At 43.9% G+C, this 24,035-nt stretch overlaps 1 protein-coding gene across 1 annotated transcript in view; it reads right to left on the bottom strand.

The window, feature by feature from the left end:
- LOC145395626 (ionotropic receptor 21a-like) overlaps positions 1 to 24,035 on the bottom strand; it is a 68,073-nt gene that overhangs the window by 31,512 nt on the left and 12,526 nt on the right. Inside the window, exon 7 of the mRNA XM_080269193.1 lies at positions 23,217 to 23,403. Coding sequence (XP_080125319.1) covers positions 23,217 to 23,403 — 187 coding nt within the window. The remainder of the gene's footprint in view (positions 1 to 23,216; positions 23,404 to 24,035) is intronic.

Here is a 24,035-nt window from a genome sequence, read left to right as displayed (position 1 = left end):
TACGTGGTTTCTACATCATTTTTGTGGCTTTGCACAGCTTCATTTACTTGTGTTATCTTCTCCTCAATATCACTGCTCTGGTCAATAAGACTGCTAACTTGCCTAATTGTCTCTGTGTCATTCTTGAACTATTCCATAACACTCTCGTGATTGACTACTGTACTTGCCATTTCACTCATTTTCTTCCGAAGTGTACTCAAATCCACGGTTAGTTCACTGATGGTTGTGTCTTTCTTATTGGCCTCCCTTCCTAGTTTTTCTATTTCTTCCTTTTGCAAGTGCATCTGCTTCTTTATTTCATCAATTTCATTTTTGAAAGCCATTTCTAGTTTGTTTACACGTTCAACCAGTCTATTGTGGGTCTTTACTTCAACCAGTTCTTGGTAGAAATCATCATTTTGCTTTTTACCTTTATCCCTTTTCTTTTCCAAATTTGTTTTACTGAAGTATGTATCCATTTTGCAATACTTAAAGTGCAAAGCATATACTTACAATCTCCGTCTTGTTGTACTCTAAACAAACCTCAGAGATGACTCAGCGTATTCTTTTGTCTTGGTTTTATTTCCTGTTTTTACAAGTCTTGTTGAAACTTATTATTTTTTTCCTTTTTATAATGAAAATCATTTAGTCTAACCTGGTACTGAGCTTGACTCATACAAAGATACTATTTAGGTAATGCCACTGGCCGTGATGATTTGGTACGGAGCGCCGGTGTCACATGTCCGCCTGGATTGAATCCCTGTGTGTGTGTGTGTGTGTGTGTGTGTGTGTGTGTGTGTAAAAGTTATGGAAGAATATTCACCAAACCATAATGAAACAACAATTGCATGAGTGGACACAAGTGATTAACTTTTGGTTAGGATTTGATCGAAGGTGACTGAATACCAGCCGTCATACATCAAACTGCATGGCGAAAATCTCAGCAATAGATAGAGATATTTTCTTATAATTAGGGTCCAAGATATTTTGCCAGTGATTAGCATTTGGCCTCCAAATGCTTTTGTTTTTTATTTCACTAAAAGTTTAAACAGATTTCACGAGATTTCTAAGTTTAACCCAGCAGAAACCATTGTTACCCTGGGGTGACGGTTTGGCGCATTTTCAAAACATGAATAAGGAGGGAACCCCAGGCTGGGTCCTATGATCTTTGGTACTATGACATGATAGATGAATGGTAGTAAGTTAAGAACCTTCCCCACAAAATCCCATCTGTAGCAACTCAGGGTTTTGGAGGGTTAAGTGTAGCTGCAGAGTATGTCTTTCATGGTATTCTTTAGAAGCTGCAGCAAAATTCTGTTATCATTTGCGTGAAGATACTCTGCCATGCCTCGTCCTGTAATAGCTGCTCCACAGTGGAACTGTTGAGGTGTTTGAGCAAATTGGGAGGAACTTCAACTGCCCGTGTCAGAGTTTCATCTTCTGTGTTTGCCTTCAGGAGACTATGGTCAGAAACAAGACTCTCTCTGCTCTAAGAGGATATACAGTTCTCCACTCACCAGCTGTTATGGACTGTGATACTCGAGGTGGCTGTCCTCTACTTTGCTGTAGCCTACTGTCTGGTCTCTCCTTCAGGCTGTGGCTGTTCAGTTACACCTGGGGAGGAGTTACATATTCTGTTGTCTTTATCTATCCCCCCCCCCTTTCACGCCGCTCTGTACCATGACTACTTTATTCGTCAGCTTCGTAGGTCGTTTGTTCTTCTAGGCGACGCAAATCTTTTGCCATACTTTGTGGAGTGAAACTATAGTATATGTAACACCTTTGGTGATCTCCTGGCATCTACTGCTGAGGATTTGGATCTGGCTCCTCTGAGCACGGGAGAGCTGATACATTTCATGTACAAACTGGCATTCTATCTGTTATTTATCTTACATTGGTCTCCCGTGATTCTTCACTGAACTTTTCATGTGAGATTTTGTCTCATTTGAATGGTATTGATCGTTAACCCCTCTTGTGGCTAAAGCATGCAACCCTGTGTTGGTGAAGTGTGTCCTTCCTTCCCTGGTGTTTGGGTTTGGCTGACTGGGGAGAGTCTGCAGAACACTATAGTCTTGACTGCAGTGTTCCCAACTTTCAAACGGGTGATGATGCAGAGCAGTATTTCACAACGACTGTACATCAGGCTAGCCATTCTCTTATTCCACGAACGTCTGGAAAGTTTTGCAGGTGACATGTGCCTTGATGGGATGAGGAGTGTGCTTTAGGCAGGTGTGTCCATAAGGCTGCTTGTAGGAACCTTAGGAAAAATAGAGATGTGTTCTTATAAACTCATCTTAAGAAAGCTTGTACCCGTTATCAGTGGGTTCTGAAGAACTCGTGTCAAACCTTGTGGAGAGCCTATGTCTTTTCAATCACCTTATCCACTCCTTTACCATTGGTCAGGAAGGGGGTTTTGAAAATAACGGGTAAGTAGTCATCTTCTCCCTTGGTGCTTAAAATTCAGAGATCTGCTTTATCCAAGTCTCTGAAGTAGCGTCAGCCCTGGCAGTGCATTTTTACAGTGTTTTTTGTTCACATCCGTCCAAACCATTCAGCTTATTCCGGCATCAACAGGAAAGGTTAGGTATTTTATTTCTGTATACTGAATTGGATCCTTATGTTTTCTTTGTCGTCTGTGAATTCAAGGCTGCTCTCCAGCAGTGTAATGACTCTGCTGCTGGACTTAATGACATTCCTTATGCTATGATTTACCATTTGTTGTACGATTCTCTAGTTTTATTAGTAATTTACAATAGGATAAGTATCCACTAACTGGAGGATGAGTATTGTTCTTCTGTTTCCTAAGCCACTTAAAAACTATTTTAATGAGTCTAACTATTGTCCCATTTGTTTGACATCATGTGTATATTTACTGCTTGAGAAGATGGTTAGCGGCAGACTAGTTTAGTAACTAAAGAAGATGTTTCTTTTCTCTGTGACAAAGAGGGTTTCATTGGATGAGATGTACAGTCGCCAAACTTTCCACTTGGGCCACCTAGCCGCGAGATGTGGGTAACGGGTGCTGGCAACAGTGAACCTGTTTCTTCGTGAGTACATGCTCGGCGAAAGTTCGAATCCTCAACTCTCTTCGTCTGCAATGAACCTCCATCAGAGTTCATCCCATAGATGGCTGAGTACGGAGTTGGGTGGGGAGAAAAATGTCTCAGGAGTAAGGCAGCTCTCCCATCGGCTCACCCAGTTGCATGAAACTGGTCGCACGGAAAATTGTTATGTGCCACAGGTCACGCTGACCAAGACCAAATAAATATGACTATATTAAACTTATAATAAGGTAATATTTATAATATTATAAAATAAATATATACTATTATATATAATCTCAGGGGAGGATACATCACGTCGGTCGACTCATGACTAGCTGACTCGAGGCAGTAGGCTATTCTGCCTCAGTGAACGAGTTTCAACCTCCGACATATACAGTTCCTGTCTCTCCTCCTTCGTTTAAAGTAATATAATCCCAGTCAGTAATCCTGTAAATAGAAATGACCTAACTTATTTGATCATGTCTCGGATCAAGAATGGTATTTCAATAGGTTCAATCAAGACCAGCCCAAGGCTAGCGAAATGCAAAACGAACAGACACCGGCATCTATATTTCTACCGTAATGGTCGGTCTCACGATGGTTCTTCTCCCCAGTATTCAGTAGACAGTTTTTAGCCATGGGTTTATCATGTAATAATGAAGAAGAACACGTTTATTAATATGTGATAAATGTAAAGATGCAGTCTTTTAGATGATTTTACTTACTGTTTTCAGTACTCGCATTATCTAATACTTTCAAGAAGTTCCTTTGAAATTTTATCAGTAAAAAATTGTTGACTGAATATTGGGATGAACTCTGAGGTTCACTCACTGAGCTCTGTAATATGGAGAGGCTTTCTCATGGGTAACACAGCATAATTTATGTAGCCGCCGTCAGGGCGGCGCTAGTGTAGTGGCAGCCATGTTACACCACGCCTGATGCCCGCGTTTTTGTACTGAGCTGCTCTGTGGGTTTTTGAAAGCAGCCGATGATTCCGGAAAATATAGTGCGATTGTCCACTGTGCAGCTTACGGATACAGAAATGGGCACAGGAATTCATCGAAGAGAGATGGTGCTACATTTCAAAGCAAGAAATATATCTTGTTGCTAATTCTTTAACATTACTGCCCCCTGGGGTGGGGTGGGAAGATTCTTCCCCAGTATCCCTGTTTTACACTCATTGGCTAAATGTACCCAAGATAATTCGTTGAACTAGGCAGAAAAATAATCATAATCTATATATGTTTTTGTATTATATGCGACGAGTGTATCTTTATTAATAACCACTGCTAAGTGGAAATATAGTATTTGAATTTGAATTTGAGTGCTGGTGTTCCAATATGGTGGCCAAACTCACACTCTTGCATCGGAGATAGCCTCTCCGTTCTATAGAGCTCAGTGGGTTCACTACGGAACACGAGAGTTGATGATCCGAACTTTCGTCGAACTTGTACACACGAACAAATAGATACACTGTTTCCAGCACCTGTTACCCACCTCTCGCGGCTAGGTGGCCCAGGTGGAAAGTTTGGTGACTGCACATTGGACTACTTTATCGGATCTGAGTCAGCAGTCTTTGAGGCTATTGCATCTGGGTAACATCTCGTAGCTTTGTTCCTTGACCTTGAAAAGGCATATGATACAGCATGGCACCATAGCAATTTGAATTAACTTCACAATTTGGGGCTGCAAGGTCACCTGCCATTGTTCCTTAGTGACTTCTAGTTGAACCGCAGGTTTCAGGTCCGAGTGCTGTCCTCACTCTGTCCTACGAGTTCAAGCGGAAGGTGTTCCACAGAGGAGTGTGCTAAGTGTTCCTTTACATGCTTGTCACGAATCAAATTCGCGACATTTCTCTTTTGTGAGAAGCCACGAACTATTAGTGGAAAACTCACTGTGTATTGTTCAGTTAACCGCTCATTCGGACGGAAGCTTTGTCAAATCAATTTTTCATTGTCATATGTGATCGTCTTTGTGTGAGACATTAGCGCTTCCGCTGAGGGATTTGTTTTGGGCGCGTTTCGCTCACTCGATCGTTAGAAAAATGCGGCCTAGTGCTCCGCTTTTGTTTCCCACGACTTATTCAGTCGAGTGTTTGCTGTGACGGAGAGAGGTCCTGTGCTCCAGAAGTGGGAGTAGAGAAAGGTCAGCTAGTACCCAGACTCCACTTGACAGTTTCTCCAAGCTCCCACCCTTAGCTCTCCAGCTTTGGGTGATACACCGCATCCATCGACCAGTATTTCATTTTTGTATTTTCCTAGGTTTAAGAGTTTAGTTAAGTGTGCTGTTTCTTTACATGGTGGCCGGCTGCACCGCATGTTATGTTTTTCTAGGCGTAAGAATTTAGCTCGTGTGTGAGTGAGTGAGTGCGATCTCATTAATTTGATTTGAAATGTAACGTTAAATTTATTTTTGTAATCAATAAATTTAACAGTTCTTTTTCTTGAGCTTAATTTAATGTAAACTCTTGTTTCATTTCTCCACAATTAAGCTTATTTTCCATATAGCTCCTAGGTTGCATAAACGTTTTGCTATTCATAACTGGTACTTAGGCCAGTCTTGTATTAAACTTAAAATCCGTTGTGCCTCCTAGGAGTTAAGCACCAGCAAGAGCCTGATATTATTATTAGTATTAGTTATTTATTGTCAGGGGTGAAGTAACATTCTCCAGAGGCTAACAGTACTAAGAAACAGCAATTGAGTAATTAGTCTCTTCTGTGTACTGTTCAGGAAGTTTATAAATGCCCGTTCTTAGAAAATCGTGCGAAGAAGTCAGCATAAAAAATCATTGCTAGATTTAGTAAGACAATCATTGTCCCTGCTCTTCAATATTATTGAATATTATTATCAATTAAATAATATTATTAGCATTTATTTTAAAAACCCTGTGATATTTTATAAAAACCCTGTGACAATTGGCGACCTCATTCCAGGATATTAACTCCTAGCTCTAAAGCTATTCACGAGATAGTGCTCACTCGTTCATATTTAGGAATTTATCATTAAAGTTTATAGGCACAAGTTTACTGGTGGTTACCGTTAATTTAACAAGTGAATTTTTGCTTTATTAATCAATAGAGTACTTAACTCTAGTTTATTCTTGGTAACGCCAGACGATTTTATTCGCTCCTTGGTACCCGCTGTACCCATTGTGTTAATTATTGAGTCTTCCCAGTTATTTGCGTTTTTGCTTTATTCCTTTCCAGTTAACTAGATAAGACTGGTCACCACTAGCTTGTGTCTGTATTCTTTACTTGTGTCATTAGCATGCGTTTGCGAAGCAGTCAGTACTCAGTTTCGTTTGCTTAATAAATTAGCGCCATGGCTACTACTGTATTTTTACAGGAAGCCAAAGAAATGGGTCTTTCGGACCCAACCGAAATTAAAGAGTATATACTTTCACGGCATAATCAGGAGCTGCAGCGCGAGAATGATGCCCGTGAAGAGCGTAAGATTCAGCGCGAATACAAGCGAGAACAGCGTGAGGAACGCGAAAAAGAGCGCCAATACAAGCGAGAACAGCGCATACACGAACAGAAACTGCGCAAACTCGACTTAGAACATGAGCCAGAACAGCATGAGGAACGAGAGAGAGAACGTCAATACGAGTTACAACAACGCGAGATAGAACGAGAGCACGAACGTGCCGAACGTGAGGCTCGCGAAAAACATGAACTTGAAGTGCTGAAGCTTAAGCGAGATTCCTCGGCTTCAGACACGTCTGGTGCAGTTAACCCAAGCTCCACTAGCGCTCTTCCTTCACATGTCCTGGCGACCCCATGCATCAAGCTTCCCTCATACAAGGAAAGCGAGCGAATCGAGCCGTACATAGCTCGCTTTGAGGACATGGCAGGCATGTATCAACTGGATGAGGCAGCTAAGCGGATCCAATTTCTTAGTTTATTTGAGGGCCCTGCCCTCGATATTCTCCACAGAATTCATGGAGACAATCTCACATATGAGATGATGAAAGCTGCACTCATTAAGGCGTATGGTCTCACAGTAGACGACGCCAAAGTTCAGTTCATGCGAGCTCGTCTCCAAGACAAGGAGACAGCTGTTCAGTTCCTTGATCGTCTCACTGCTTACTTAAATGAGTGGATGGAGAAAGATGAAACTCCTTCAACGCATGAGTGGATAATTGACCTTATGCTGTGTACACAGCTAGAGAGGTCGTGGCCTGCTGAGCTCATAGCACAGCTTAAGATCTGCCAGGTGAAATATGCCAGCCAAATGGCAGAAAAGGCTGACGCATTCTTTACTGCATACGGGTATCAAACTCGTAAGCAAAACACCTGGAACAGCAGAAAAGATACTGCCAAGTCTGGGAAGCCGTCTCAGACTGAACCCCAGCAACAAGGCCGTTCTCAGAGTAATGGCCAAGGTCCAAGCAAACCGCAGAAGGACCAGGGGAAAAATACAGCAGCCTGCTTGGAAGCGGTACAACAAGCACCCCAACCAGCAGCAGTTCCCCAAGCAGCAGCAGCAATACAAGGACAAGCCACGTAACCCTCAGTCAGGTCAATTAGTGTATCGGAGGCAGGAGGCAATTGCTGCCTTCATTCCACAACAAGTACCCGGTGGTGCCATCTCTACCAGTACAGGTACTTCCCAACAGTTCACAAGTCTCCCTCCGACCATGAACTCTCCTCAGACACCTAGTTCCCAGGTCGCCACGTTTGCTACATCGGTTGTTCCGCAGTCTCATGAATGACTGGCTGCTACCTCCTCAGACCCTTCCACCAGCAACATTGCCTTTCTTGTTCAGCCAGGGTCTGTGGGAGGTGTTTCTGTAAATGTTCTGAGGGACAATGGTTCCTCAGGTTGCTCTGTTAAGCAGAGTTTAGTTCGGCCTGATGAGTATACAGGTCGACAGATCCAAGTTAGACTTATTGATGGATCAGTGAGATTGTTCCCTGAGGCACGTATCCAGGTGGCATCTCCATTTTATACTGGTACGACAATTGCAGATGTCATGCCAGAACCTTTATTTGACCTCATCATTGGCAACATTTATGGTGTCAAAAATAGTTGTGCCGTAGATGTTGCTACTCAGACTTTGGCTGCTGTGATAACACGAGCCATGGCCAAGGCTCCAAATCGCGTCACTCGGTTGACCGTCGCAACTCCGCAAGATCTGATTCGTAGTCAAGATGTTGTCCAAGAGCAACAGACTGACTCGACACTTGCCTCAGTGCGCAAGAAGCTGGAGGATAAAGTGATCAAGTATTCACGGGGAGGACAAGTCAGGTTCCTTCGTAAGCAAGGACGGCTGTACCGTGAGTCACAGACACCCCAGGGTGAGGTTCGACTGCAGTTTGTCGTTCCTGCAAAGTATCGCCGAGCAGTGTTTTAATTAGGTCACTGTTCAGCGATTAGAGGTCACTTGGGTCAAAAGAAGACCTCTGACCGCATCCATGCTGACTTTTTCTGGCCAGGAATGGGACGGGAAATAACGAGGCTCGTACGTTCATCTGATGTGTGTCAGTGTACCACGGACCAGGGACGTGTCTGTCCTGCGCCATTGAAACCAGTGCCCATAATCTCTGAACCGTTCGAGAGAGTAGCAGTTGACATAGTTGGACCAATCTCTCCTAGGGCTAGTGATGGATCAAAGTATATCCTCACTATTGTTGATTTCAGCACACGGTGGCCTGAAGCAGTGGCCCTTAAGAATATAGAGGCCGTCACTGTTGCTGAGGCATTAATTGGAGTGTTCTGTCGTGTAGGTATCCCTAAGGAGGTCTTAAGTGACCGGGGTTTGCAGTTCACTTCAGCAATGATGAACGAAGCGTTCAGGTTGCTGTCCATCCAAGGCTTACGGACTACACCGTATCATCCCATGTGTAACGGGTTGTGTGTGAGGTTCAATGGAACTCTCAAGAAGATGTTGAGGCGCATGACCGCCAAACAGCCAAAGGAATGGCCGCGGTTCATTGCTCCTCTTCTGTTTGCTTATCGAGAAGCCCCACAGGATTCATTGAAATTCTCACCCTTTGAACTGGTGTATGGAAGGTCGGTCCGGGGCCCACTTCAAGTCCTTCGTGAGTTATGGGACGATGAAGAACCCGACCCTGAAGTCAAGACCACCTACACCTACGTCCTTGATTTGGCTGACCGCCTCCATTCGACGTGCGAGTTAGCTAAGGAAGAACTGATCAAGGCGCGTGAAGTGCAAAAGGCTTATTACGATAAGAAGGCAAAGCTTCAGAAGTTTAATCCAGGCAATAAATGCTTGGTATTACTCCCCACTGCCCAGAACAAGTTGTTGGCGCAGTGGAAGGGTCCATTTGAAGTAGTAGAGCACATTTCAAACCTCAACTACATAATGCAGATGGGGAATCTTCGTAAAAGGTTCCACATTAACATGTTGAAGGCTTATCATGAGTCAGACCCCGAGGAGACTGGCCTATGAGTAGCTGATGATAGTGGCCAGCCACTGGAAGTAACTGGGGCAGCCGCGGTGATCCCAGCTGATGACCATGATGACGAGCCCTTAACCGCTCAGTCCCGTCAGGAAGAGACTGTCGAAGATGTTTTACTTAACCCTGACTTAGCAGTAGGAGACCTAAATTGCCTTATGGTCACTGCTTTGTCAGTATGCTGATGTCTTCTCAGACCAACCTAGACTTGCAAAGGTTGCGTGTCATAAAATTGAGTTGACCAGCAATGCTCCTATAAAGGTTAAGCTATATCCGATTCCTATGCAACTACAGGATGCAGTAGATAAGGAAATTGCTGACATGGAGACTGCAGGCATTATCGAAAAGTCCTCATTTCCTTACTGTAGTCCGATGGTAGTAGTCCGCAAGAAAGATCGTTGAGTCAGGATCTGTGGCGACTATAGAAGGCTCAATGCAATCACCAAAGTGGATGCTGAGCCAATGGGTGACAATATTGCCATCTTGTTCAAGCTGGCAGGGTCACGATATTTCACGAAGCTCGACCTAGCGAAGGGATTCTTCCAGATTCTCCTTCATCCTGAGAGTCATCAGTTCACTGCCTTTGCTACTCCTAGGGGGTTGTACCAGTATAAAGTCCTCCCATTTGGACTTAACAATTCCCCAGCAGTATTCAATCGTGCCATGAGACAAGTGCTCCATGGTATTGTAGGAGTAGAGATGTTCGTTGACGATTTCCTCGTTCATTCCGCCACGTTGGAGGAGCACCTCAGACTCTTGGAAATTGTCTTCAGTAGACTCCAGAGTTTCAATATGACTGTGAAGCCTAGCAAATGCAAGATTGCTCACAGTGAGGTGGAGTTCCTCGGTCATATTGTTGGCAACAATTACTGCAGGTGTCAGGGTGACAAGAGCAGGAAGGTTAGAGAAGCCCCGAGACCCGTGACCAAGAAACAGGTTAGGGCATTTCTTGGCCTAGTGGGATATTATAGGAGTTTTATCCCCAACTTTGCTCTCATTGCCCAACCGTTGTACAAAGTGCTACGGAAATATGCTCCAAACACCATTGAATGGGGAGAAGCGCAAGAGAGATCTTTTGCCACCCTCAAGAATATGTTGTGCAAGGAGCCTATCTTGCAGTTGCCTGATTCCAGCAAACCTTTCATACTGCGCACTAATGCTTCACAAGATGGAGTAGGGGCCGTATTGATGCAGGAATCGGAAGGTGGAATCTTCCCAGTGGCATACCACAGCCGTAGGCTAAAACCCGCCGAGAGGAATTACAGTACTGTTGAGAAAGAACTCTTGGCTGTGGTTGATGGTGTTAAAAAATATTATTATTATTTATTTGGGGCATAATTTACTCTGGAAACTGACCATATGCCACTCACTAGTCTTAGCATGACCAAGACGGCTAATGCAAGATTGACACGTTGGACACTGTATTTACAGCAGTTTAACCTTGTTGTGAGATACATCAAGGGAAGTGATAACGTAGGTGGAGACCTGATGTCTCGCCTGCTAACTGCTGACTAACATGGGCAGTTGTTGTATGCTGCGTTCCGTGATAGGCATCCTCAGAGATTTGAGTAATCGAAGGACCAGCCTGGTTCCCAGTCAAAAGTGTAGACCTGACGTCTCACTTGTTGGCCCCACAGGACACAGTATGTCCAGGGCCTGAACATACACGTGTACTGTAGGTTAAGGGGGAAGAGAGAACTCCGCAGAGGCGACTCGAGGCTATGGAAGACCCGAGTTTGCACAAGGATTCTCAGCTCCCCGATACTAATATAAGTACTGTAGGTTAAGGGGGAAGTTCGAGAGAGAACTCCGCAGAGGCGACTCAAGGCTATGGAAGACCCGAGTTTGCACAAGGATTCTCAGCTCCCCGATATTAATATAAGTACTGTAGGTTAAGGGGGAAGTTCGAGAGAGAACTCCGCAGAGGCGACTCGAGGCTATGGAAGACCCGAGTTTGCACAAGGATTCTCAGCTCCCCGATATTAATATAAGTACTGTAGGTAAAGAGGTAATTGAGAACTCCACAGAGGCGACTCGAGGCAATGGAAGACCAGAGTTTGCACAAGGATTCTCAACTTGCAGACAGTAATCGTGTGCTATAATTAATGGCGACCTCGAATGTACAAAGCTTAGGCTGTCACTTGTGTTTTTCAGCCAGAGCGTACTTTTCGTAGCATGTACTGATTGCTAGGCAGAGTAATTGTAACTTAATAAGAATTTTGTCTCATTGACACTTTTGATGCTCCACCTTAATTGGTTTTGCAGGTACAGCAGTGGGTGTAGCAGTTTTGCTGTGCGGGCCAGCTGATCGTCTGCCGCACGCTGCCGCCTCTTCTCCTCTGCCTTCGTTGTCATATTATTATTTACTGTGTCATTTTACACATAGGTACAGTTACACTACAACTGTCACACCTACACCGTGTATTACATACACCACGCTACACAACAATTAGTTGTCAGTGTAAATGTAGCGAATTTTCGCTCAATTTGACCTGAGTACAGGATTTTCACCGTCGTCACGGAGTTTTTCCCTCAAGCTTGCATCTATTAACGTAAATACGAGGTTTTTTCGCTCACTGGCGACTGCGACTTTCTCCTGTAGCAGGATAGCACACACACCACAGTGTGAATCTTGTGTGACTGAGTTAGGATGTGTACATATATATATATATATATATATATATATATATATATATATATATATCGACAAATTTTTTTCCCATAACGAAAAAATTTAATTTTGTAGGGGCATAATGTCACGAATCAAATTCGCGACATTTCCCTTTTGTGAGAAGCCACGAACTATTAGTGGAAAATTCACTGTGTATAGTTCAGTTAACCGCTCATTCGGACGGAAGCTTTGTCAAATCAATTTTTCTTTGTCATAGGTGATCGTCTTTGTGTGAGACATTAGCGCTTCTGCTGAGCGATTTGTTTTGGGCGCGTTTCGCTCACTCGACCGTTAGAAAAATGCGGCCTAGTGCTCTGCTTTTGTTTCCCACGACTTAGTCAGTCGAGTGATTGCTGTGACGGGGAGAGGTCCTGTGCTCCAGAAGTGGGAGTAGAGAGAGGTCAGCTAGTACCCAGACTCCGCTTGACACAGTTTCTCCAAGCTCCCACCCTTAGCTCTCCAGCTTTGGGTGATACACTGCATTCATCGACCAGTATTTCATTTTTGTATTTTCCTAGGTTTAAGAGTTTAGTTAAGTGTGCTGTTTCTTTACATGGTGGCCGGCTGCACCGCATGTTATGTTTTTCTAGGCGTAAGAATTTAGCTCGTGTGTGAGTGAGTGAGTGCAATCTCATTAATTTGATTTGAAATGTAACGTTAAATTTATTTTTGTAATCAATAAATTTAACAGTTCTTTTTCTTGAGCTTAATTTAATGTAAACTCTTGTTTCATTTCTCCATAATTAAACTTATTTTCCATATAGCTCCTAGGTTGCATAAACGTTTTGCTATTCATAACTGGTACTTAGGCCAGTCTTGTATTAAACTTAAAATCCGTTGTGCCTCCTAGGAGTTAAGCACCAGCAAGAGCCTGATATTATTATTAGTAATAGTTATTTATTGTCAGGGGTGAAGTAACTTTCTCCAGAGGCTAACAGTACTAAGAAACAGCAATTGAGTAATTAGTCTCTTCTGTGTACTGTTCAGGAAGTTTATAAATGCCCGTTCTTAGAAAATCGTGCGAAGAAGTCAGCATAAAAAATCATTGCTAGATTTAGTAAGACAATCATTGTCCCTGCTCTTCAATATTATTGAATATTATTATCAATTAAATAATATTATTAGCATTTATTTTAAAAACCCTGTGATATTTTATAAAAACCCTGTGACAATTGGCGACCTCATTCCAGGATATTAACTCCTAGCTCTAAAGCTATTCACGAGATAGTGCTCACTCGTTCATATTTAGGAATTTATCATTAAAGTTTATAGGCACAAGTTTACTGGTGGTTACCGTTAATTTAACAAGTGAATTTTTGCTTTATTAATCAATAGAGTACTTAACTCTAGTTTATTCTTGGTAACGCCAGACGATTTTATTCGCTCCTTGGTACCCGCTGTACCCATTGTGTTAATTATTGAGTCTTCCCAGTTATTTGCGTTTTTGCTTTATTCCTTTCCAGTTAACTAGATAAGACTGGTCACCACTAGCTTGTGTCTGTATTCTTTACTTGTGTCATTAGCATTCGTTTGCGTCAGTACTCAGTTTCGTTTGCTTAATAAATTAGCGCCATGGCTACTACTGTATTTTTACAGGAAGCCAAAGAAATGGGTCTTTAGGACCCAACCGAAATTAAAGAATATATACTTTCACGGCATAATCAGGAGCTGCAGCGCGAGAATGATGCCCGTGAAGAGCGTAAGATTCAGCGCGAATACAAGCGAGAACAGCGTGAGGAACGCGAAAAAGAGCGCGAATACAAGCGAGAACAGCGCATACACGAACAGAAACAGCGCGAACTCGACTTAGAACATGAGCGAGAACAGCATGAGGAACGAGAGTGAGAACGTCAATACGAGTTACAACAACGCGAGATAGAACGAGAGCACGAACGTACCGAACGTGAGGCACGCGAAAAACATGAACTTTAAGTGCTGAAGCTCAAGCGAGATTCCTCGGCTTCAGACACGTCTGGTGCAGTTAACCCAAGCTCCACTAGCGCTCTTCCTTCACATGTCCTGGCGACCCCAGGCATTAAGCTTCCCTCATACAAGGAAAGCGAGCGAATCGAGCCGTACATAGCTCGCTTTGAGGACATGGCCGACATGTATCAACTGGATGAGGCAGCTAAGCGGATCCAATTTCTTAGTTTATTTGAGGGCCCTGCCCTCGATATTCTCCACAGAATTCATGGAGACAATCTCATATATGAGATGATGAAAGCTGCACTCATTAAGGCGTATGGTCTCACAGTAGACGACGCCAAAGTTCAGTTCATGCGAGCTCGTGTCCAAGACAAGGAGACAGCTGTTCAGTTCCTCGATCGTCTCACTGCTTACTTAAATGAGTGGATGGAGAAAGATGAAACTCCTTCAACGCATGAGTGGATAATTGACCTTATGCTGTGTACACAGCTAGAGAGGTCGTGGCCTGCTGAGCTCATAGCACAGCTTAAGATCTGCCAGGTGAAAGATGCCAGCCAAATGGCAGAAAAGGCTGACGCATTCTTTACTGCATACGGGTATCAAACTCGTAAGCAAAACACCTGGAACAGCAGAAAAGATACTGCCAAGTCTGGGAAGCCGTCTCAGACTGAACCCCAGCAACAAGGCCGTTCTCAGAGTAATGGCCAAGGTCCAAGCAAACCGCAGAAGGACTAGGGGCAAAATACACAGCAGCCTGCTTAGAAGCGGTACAACAAGCACCCCAACCAGCAGCAGTTCCCCAAGCAGCAGCAGCAATACAAGGACAAGCCACGTAACCCTCAGTCAGGTCAATTAGTGTATCGGAGGCAGGAGGCAAATGCTGCCTTCATTCCACAACAAGTACCCGGTGGTGCCATCTCTACCAGTACAGGTACTTCCCAACAGTTCACAAGTCTCCCTCCGACCATGAACTCTCCTCAGACACCTAGTTCCCAGGGCGCCACGTTTCCTACATCGGTTGTTCCGCAGTCTCATGAATGACTGGCTGCTACCTCCTCAGACCTTTCCACCAGCAACACTGCCTTTCTTGTTCAGCCAGGGTCTGTGGGAGGTGTTTCTGTAAATGTTCTGAGGGACAATGGTTCCTCAGGTTGCTCTGTTAAGCAGAGTTTAGTTCGGCCTGATGAGTATACAGGTCGACAGATCCAAGTTAGACTTATTGATGGATCATTGAGATTGTTCCCTGAGACACGTATCCAGGTGGCATCTCCATTTTATACTGGTACGACACTTGCAGTTGTCATGCCAGAACCTTTATTTGACCTCATCATTGGCAACATTTATGGTGTCAAAAATAGTTGTGCCGTAGATGTTGCTACTCAGACTTTGGCTGCTGCGATTACACGAGCCATGGCCAAGGCTCTAAATCGCGTCACTCGGTTGACCGTCGCAACTCCGCAAGATCTGATTCGTAGTCAAGATGTTGTCCAAGAGCAATAGACTGACTCGACACTTGCCTCAGTGCGCAAGAAGCTGGAGGGTAAAGTGATCAAGTATTCACGGGGAGGATAAGCCAGGTTCCTTCGTAAGCAAGGACGGCTGTACCGTGAGTCACAGACACCCCAGGGTGAGGTTCTACTGCAGTTTGTCGTTCCTGCAAAGTATCACCGAGCAGTGTTTTAATTAGGTCACTGTTCAGCGATTGGAGGTCACATGGGTCAAAAGAAGACCTCTGACCGCATCCATGCTGACTTTTTCTGGCCAGGAATGGGACGGGAAATAACGAGGCTCGTACGTTCATGTGATGCGTGTCAGTGTACCACGGACCAGGGACGTGTCCGTCCTGCGCCATTAAAACCAATGCCCATAATCTCTGAACCGTTCGAGAGAGTAGCAGTTGACATAGTTGGGCCAATCTCTCCTAGGGCTAGTGATGGATCAAAGTATATCCTCACTATTGTTGATTTCAGCACACGGTGACCTGAAGCAGTGGTCCTTAAGAATATAGAGGCCGTCACTGTTGCTGAGGCATTAATTGGAGTGTTCTGTCGTGTAGGTATCCGTAAGGAGGTCTTAAGTGACCGGGGTTTGCAGTTCACTTCAGCAATGATGAACGAAGCGTTCAGGTTGCTGTCCATCCGAGGCTTACGGACTACGCCGTATCATCCCATGTGTAATGGGTTGTGTGTGAGGTTCAATGGAACTCTCAAGAAGATGTTGAGGCGCATGACCGCCAAACAGCCAAAGGAATGGCCGCGGTTCATTGCTCCTCTTCTGTTTGCTTATCGAGAAGCCCCACAGGATTCATTGAAATTCTCACCCTTTGAACTGGTGTATGGAAGGTCGGTCCGGGGCCCACTTCAAGTCCTTCGTGAGTTATGGGACGATGAAGAACCCGACCCTGAAGTCAAGACCACCTACACCTACGTCCTTGATTTGGCTGACCGCCTCCATTCGACGTGCGAGTTAGCTAAGGAAGAACTGATCAAGGCGCGTGAAGTGCAAAAGGCTTATTACGATAAGAAGGCAAAGCTTCAGAAGTTTAATCCAGGCAATAAATGCTTGGTATTACTCCCCACTACCCAGAACAAGTTGTTGGCGCAGTGGAAGGGTCCATTTGATGTAGTAGAGCACATTTCAAACCTCAACTACATAATGCAGATGGGGAATCTTCGTAAAAGGTTCCACATTAACATGTTGAAGGCTTATCATGAGTCAGACCCCGAGGAGACTGGCCTATGAGTAGCTGATGATAGTGACCAGCCACTGGAAGTAACTGGGGCAGCCGCGGTGATCCCAGCTGATGACCATGATGACGAGCCCTTAACCGCTCAGTCCCGTCAGGAAGAGACTGTCGAAGATGTTTTGCTTAACCCTGACTTAGCAGTAGGAGACCTAAATTGCCTTATGGTCACTGCTTTGTCAGTATGCTGATGTCTTCTCAGACCAACCTAGACTTGCAAAGGTTGCGTGTCATAAAATTGAGTTGACCAGCAATGCTCCTATAAAGGTTAAGCCATATCCGATTCCTATGCGACTACAGGATGCAGTAGATAAGGAAATTGCTGACATGGAGACTGAGGCATTATCGAAAAGTCCTCATTTCCTTACTGTAGTCCGATGGTAGTAGTCCGCAAGAAAGATGGTTGAGTCAGGATCTGTGGCGACTATTGAAGGCTCAATGCAATCACCAAAGTGGATGCTGAGCCAATGGGTGACAATATTGCCATCTTCTCCAAGCTGGCAGGGTCACGATATTTCACGAAGCTCGACCTAGCGAAGGGATTCTTCCAGATTCCCCTTCATCCTGAGAGTCGTCAGTTCACTGCCTTTGCTACTCCTAGGGGGTTGTACCAGTATAAAGTCCTCCCATTTGGACTTACCAATTCCCCAGCAGTATTCAATCGTGCCATAAGACAAGTGCTCCATGGTATTGTAGGAGTAGAGATGTTCGTTGACGATTTCCTCGTTCATTCCGCCATGTTGGAGGAGCACCTCAGACTCTTGGAAATTGTCTTCAGTAGACTCCAGAGTTTCAACATGACTGTGAAGCCTAGCAAATGCAAGATTGCTCACAGTGAGGTGGAGTTCCTCGGTCATATTGTTGGCAACAATTACTGCAGGTGTCAGGGTGACAAGATCAGGAAGGTTAGAGAAGCCCCGAGACCCGTGACCAAGAAACAGGTTAGGGCATTTCTTGGCCTAGTGGGATATTATAGGAGTTTTATCCCCAACTTTGCTCTCATTGCCCAACCGTTGTACAAAGTGCTACGGAAATATGCTCCAAACACCATTGAATGGGGAGAAGCGCAAGAGAGATCTTTTGCCACCCTCAAGAATATGTTGTGCAAGGAGCCTATCTTGCAGTTGCCTGATTCCAGCAAACCTTTCATTCTGCGCACTGATGCTTCACAAGATGGAGTAGGGGCCGTATTGATGCAGGAATCGGAAGGTGGAATCTTCCCAGTGGCATACCACAGCTGTAGGCTAAAACCCGCCGAGAGGAATTACAGTACTGTTGAGAAAGAACTCTTGGCTGTGGTTGATGGTGTTAAAAAATATTATTATTATTTATTTGGGGCATCATTTACTCTGGAAACTGACCATATGCCACTCACTAGTCTTAGCATGACCAAGACGGCTAATGCAAGATTGACACGCTGGACACTGTATTTACAGCAGTTTAACCTTGTTGTGAGATACATCAAGGGAAGTGATAACGTAGGTGCAGACCTGATGTCTCGCCTGCTAACTGCTGACTAACATGGGCAGTTGTTGTATGCTGGGTTCCGTGATAGGCATCCTCAGAGATTTGAGTAATCCAAGGACCAGCCTGGTTCCCAGTCAAAAGTGTAGACCTGACGTCTCACTTGTTGGCCCCACAGGACACAGTATGTCCAGGGCCTGTACATACACGTGTACTGTAGGTTAAGGGGGAAGAGAGAACTCCGCAGAGGCGACTCGAGGCTATGGAAGACCCGAGTTTGCACAAGGATTCTCAGCTCCCCGATACTAATATAAGTACTGTAGGTTAAGGGGGAAGTGAGAACTCCGCAGAGGCGACTTGAGGCTATGGAAGACCCGAGTTTGCACAAGGATTCTCAGCTCCCCGATACCAATATAAATACTGTAGGTTAAGGGGGAAGTTCGTGAGAGAACTCCGCAGAGGCGACTCAAGGCTATGGAAGACCCGAGTTTGCACAAGGATTCTCAGCTCCCCGATACTAATATAAATACTGTAGGTTAAGGGGGAAGTTCGTGAGAGAACTCCGCAGAGGCGACTCGAGGCTATGGAAGACCCGAGTTTACACAAGGATTCTCAGCTCCCCGATATTAATATAAGTACTGTAGGTAAAGAGGGAAGTGAGAACTCCGCAGAGGCAACTCGAGGCTATGGAAGACCCGAGTTTGCACAAGGATTCTCAGCTCCCCGATATTAATATAAGTACTGTAGGTTATGGCACAGGTTGAGGACCCGTGTGCAGTTCGAGGCTATGGAAGACCCGAGTTTGCACAAGGATTCTCAACTTGCAGACAGTAATCGTGTGCTATAATTAATGGCGACCTCGAATGTACAAAGGTTAGGCTGTCACTTGTATTTTTCAGCCAAAGCGTACTTTTCGTAGCATGTACTGATTGCTAGGCAGAGTGAGTAATTGTAACTTAATAAGAATTTTGTCTCATTGACACTTTTGATGCTCCACCTTAATTGGTTTTGCAGGTACAGCAGTGGGTGTAGCAGTTTTGCTGTGCGGGCCAGCTGATCATCTGCCGCACGCTGCCGCCTCTTCTCCTCTGCCTTCGTTGTCATATTATTATTTACTGTGTCATTTTACACATAGGTACAGTTACACTACAACTGTCACACCTACACCGTGTATTACATACACCACGCTACACAACAATTAGTTGTCAGTGTAAATGTAGCGAATTTTCGCTCAGTTTGACCTGAGTACAGGATTTTCACCGTCGTCACGGAGTTTTTCCCTCAAGCTTGCATCTATTAACGTAAATACGAGGTTTTTTCGCTCACTGGCGACTGCGACTTTCTCCTGTAGCAGGATAGCACACACACCACAGTGTGAATCTTGTGTGACTGAGTTAGGATGTGTACATATATATATATATATATATATATATATATATATATATATCGACAAATTTTTTTCCCATAACAAAAAAATTTAATTTTGTAGGGGCGTAATGTCACGAATCAAATTCGCGACATTTCCCTTTTGTGAGAAGCCACGAACTATTAGTGGAAAATTCACTGTGTATAGTTCAGTTAACCGCTCATTCGGACGGAAGCTTTGTCAAATCAATTTTTCACTGTCATACGTGATCGTCTTTGTGTGAGACATTAGCGCTTCCGCTGAGCGATTTGTTTTGGGCGCGTTTCGCTCACTCGACCGTTAGAAAAATGCGGCCTAGTGCTCTGCTTTTGTTTCCCACGACTTAGTCAGTCGAGTGTTTGCTGTGACGGAGAGAGGTCCTGTGCTCCAGAAGTGGGAGTAGAGAGAGGTCAGCTAGTACCCAGACTCCGCTTGACACAGTTTCTCCAAGCTCCCACCCTTAGCTCTCCAGCTTTGGGTGATACACTGCATTCATCGACCAGTATTTCATTTTTGTATTTTCCTAGGTTTAAGAGTTTAGTTAAGTGTGCTGTTTCTTTACATGGTGGCCGGCTGCGCCACATGTTGTGTTTTTCTAGGCGTAAGAATTTAGCTCGTGTGTGAGTGAGTGAGTGCGATCTCATTAATTTGATTTGAAATGTAACGTTAAATTTATTTTTGTAATCAATAAATTTAACAGTTCTTTTTCTTGAGCTTAATGTAATGTAAAAGTCTTGTTTCATTTCTCCACAATTAAGCTTATTTTCCATATAGCTCCTAGGTTGCATAAACGTTTTGCTATTCATAACTGGTACTTAGGCCAGTCTTGTATTAAACTTAAAATCCATTGTGCCTCCTAGGAGTGAAGCACCAGCAAGAGCCTGATATTATTATTAGTATTAGTTATTTATTGTCAGGGGTGAAGTAACTTTCTCCAGAGGCTAACAGTACTAAGAAACAGCAACTGAGTAATTAGTCTCTGCTGTGTACTGTTGAGGAAGTTTATCAATTCTCGTTCTTAGAGAATCGTGCGAAGAAGTCAGCGTAAAGAATCATTGCTTGATTTAGTAAGACAATCATTGTCCCTACTCTTCAATATTATTGAATATTATTATGAATTAAATAATATTAATAGCATTTATTTTAAAAACCCCGTGATATTTTATAAAAACCCCTTGACAATGCTGTTGCCATCAATGACATACTTGATTCCCTGCCACAGAGGATGTCTTCTTCCTTTTATGTGGATGACCTAGTGATATGGTTATCTGGTTCCTAGATGTGTGCTATTGAAAGGAGGATGCAGCTGGTGCTGGAAAGGGTCGCCAGCTGGGTAGACTGGGGAGCTTTCCATTTTTCTTCAAGCATGAGTGTAGCAATCCACTTATATAGAATAAAGGGGCTGGCAACTGCTACAGTGCATGGAGAAGACTAAGTTTCTTTGACTGTCAGGTTACTTGAGTGTTACATTTCAAACTTCTCTGTGTCATGTATGCGAGCAATGAATTTTTTGAAGGTACTGTCTTTATATCTCACACCTAGTGGGGTGCTGGTCAGAGTACACTCTTTCACTTGTATCAAGCCTTAGTGGGATCTAAGCTTGCCCATCGTTACGAGGTCTACGCCTTCCGTGCTGTACCGCAACTTAGTGTCCTCAGCCCTTTGCATGATGCAGTTTTGTGTCTTGTCACTGGTGCTTTCATATCCTACCCAATTCCTAGGTTGTGCAGGCTGATGTTCCTTCCTTTTGTGTACAGCACAAGTGGCTAATCAGTTGTTGCCGGAAACGCGTAAGATATATTCCAGAGTCGTTTATTGCTGCTTGTGTATCATGGCAGTAATTTTTCCAGTATCATGTTTCTCATCCTCACACTCCACATTCCTTTGGGTACAGGGTTATGGGGGATTTGGGTCTCTCTGCATAGCCTGTCTGCCCCAGTCGGTTACAAAGAATTGCACAATGGTACCTTCCCGAGGGACAAGTGTGCAGGGATTTTTAGGATACTAAATCTTCTTTCTCTTCTCTGATGCTTCATCAGCCATCAGCTCTTTTTGGAACATTCCATTCACAGAGGCACCCCTCCCTGTATATAAATATGGTTCAAAATGACACACTTATTCATTCTCATCGTTGCACTCCACATTCCTTTGCGTACTGGGCCAGGTCGATTATGAAAGATGTAGGTTTCTCTGCACTATGTCTGTCCTGTCCAGCTCAGAAAAATCGCCCCATGGTGCCTTCCTAAGGTGCAGGTGTGCATGGATTCTGAGGTTACGAAGTCTTCTGCCTCTTCTTGGGCTCTCCATCAGCTGTTTAGGAACATTCGTCAGTTCACAGAGAAACCGTCTTTGTATACACAGATGGTTCAGAGTCAGACACTGGTATCAGGTTTGGGGTGAAATTCCCAGATTTTGCAATGGCAGGAATTTTTCTAAATTCCACTAATTTTACATTAGAATTTAATTCAGCTCATCCCCTGTCCTTGCCGTTCTCGAGTAAGGCAAGGGTTCATTCGCATGTCAGTGTGGACGGCAGTTAGATGGAAGATACACTTGCAAAATCTGTTTCTTCTCGATGACCCCTGCCAACTACTCCCATCCTGCTTCCGATATGAGACCAGACTTGAAGTATGTGATTCTTAATGGCTGACAAAGCCTGTGGGATGCTGTTGTTAATAATAAATTAAGGGATGTTTTTCAGAGGGTGCTAGTATGGAGGGTTCTCCCCTCCATGTCTTAGCGATTGCAGGTGGCTGTTGCCCAGTTACGCACTGGCACTCATGGCATAGTCATGAGTTCCTAATGTGTGGTGGGGCTCAAGCGTATTGTGCTGATTGCTTTGTTCCCCTTACTTTCCATCACATGCTAGTCCTATGTCCGAGTCTGGGGGACCCGTGGTGGAGGTTTCTCCATAGGCATGGCAGGACGGATGGTTCCTTCTCACTGTCCTTCATACTTGCGGTGGCTTTTCAGATTTTAATAAAGAAGGGAACCCCACTGTAGGGACCTATGAGCTTCGCGACTATGTGCCAATAGGCGGAGGGTAGTAAGCTTAGTACACTGCCACCAAAATCACTCCCACAGGAACTTTGGGAGCTAGTGGGTTAAAGATGTGAACTTCTAACACCTTTTATAGTTGATTCATGATTGACTTACTGTGTTGCCATTTTTTCCTTGTTAGAGGCATCGACTTTGAGTAGCCTACACAGGTTTTAACGTTTATTCCTCATCACATAATCGAGCTGTTGCAGCGCCACAATATATATTTCCAATTATTCAGTTTAATTCTCTTGTCATCTACGGAAAATTTTTAATCATCTCAGGATATAACTCTTGGAAGACTTGGAATTAGTGATGACTCGTTCACTACTAGGGATTTGTCTGCAACTGGGTAAAAGTGCTTGGAGGTTGCAAAAACAGAATATATAAGACATCATTCTTGTGAAATAAATAACTTTTTTACTACAATGATATCTTTAAAAATATTGCTATCTTAAGTTATTGTGACTCAGATTTCGTGTATAAAACATATTAAGCCAGAAGATAAAATTCTCTTACCCACCTGCGATATAATCCTCAGACATTTATCAATCTGAGGTGTGTAGGGGGCATCATGAGGGACTGGCCAGGCTAACGAAAACTGTAGCAGCTTTTCCTTGCCTATATACAAGGGGGAAGTGCCATCTAGTTTAGCAAAGTTCCGGGATATCATCTGCTGCAGGGTTAGACGGGCACCAAGATGGGCACTCCTGAAATAAACACAAAAAATAGTATAAAATTAGAATTAACCCAGACGCTTTCGCCACCTAGAAACAGCATGAGGTATGATATAATAAGCCGGAATATTCGGTACTGGGAGAATATTGCATAGCATGGCCAGCAGAATGGGTCACATAATCATTCGTACATCATTCAGTCCTCTGGAATCCGGGCGCTTTGTCACATGCCAAACCATCTACATGTTTTTTTCTCCTTCAAATTCAGCTGACAAATGGCTTTTCAACTGGTTGTTAATATTAAAAGGTAAAAAACGATAAAATCATATTCAGTGCTAACAAACAACTTCACGTGAATGAACCACTTCTGCAAGTAAGGACATAAATAATGGTTCATTTAGGCTCAAACCAAGAAATATTTATTCAGATGAGAGACATATGGACAATGAAAGGATTAAACAACGGCTGTACAACATCTTAGTTTGTTTGTTTGTTTTTTTTTCAAGTCTTTCATTTTCAAAGTTTCTCTTAATTCCTTTACTTGTAGGACGCATTTCCTATTTAGTTCCACTTAAAGTCAGATCACTGTATTCAGCCTAATATGAAGGGATTATTGAAAGCTGTATCTGGCTTTTCATCCTCTAAAGGTCTTCACTATAATCGTG

The sequence above is a fragment of the Coenobita brevimanus genome, chromosome 32, assembly GCF_032717465.1.
Source record: "Coenobita brevimanus isolate Jiangsu-jjx chromosome 32, ASM3271746v2, whole genome shotgun sequence".
NCBI lineage: Eukaryota > Metazoa > Arthropoda > Malacostraca > Decapoda > Coenobitidae > Coenobita > Coenobita brevimanus.
The sequence above is the reverse complement of the archived record's forward strand: the minus strand, read 5'-3'. Positions and strand labels throughout refer to the sequence as shown.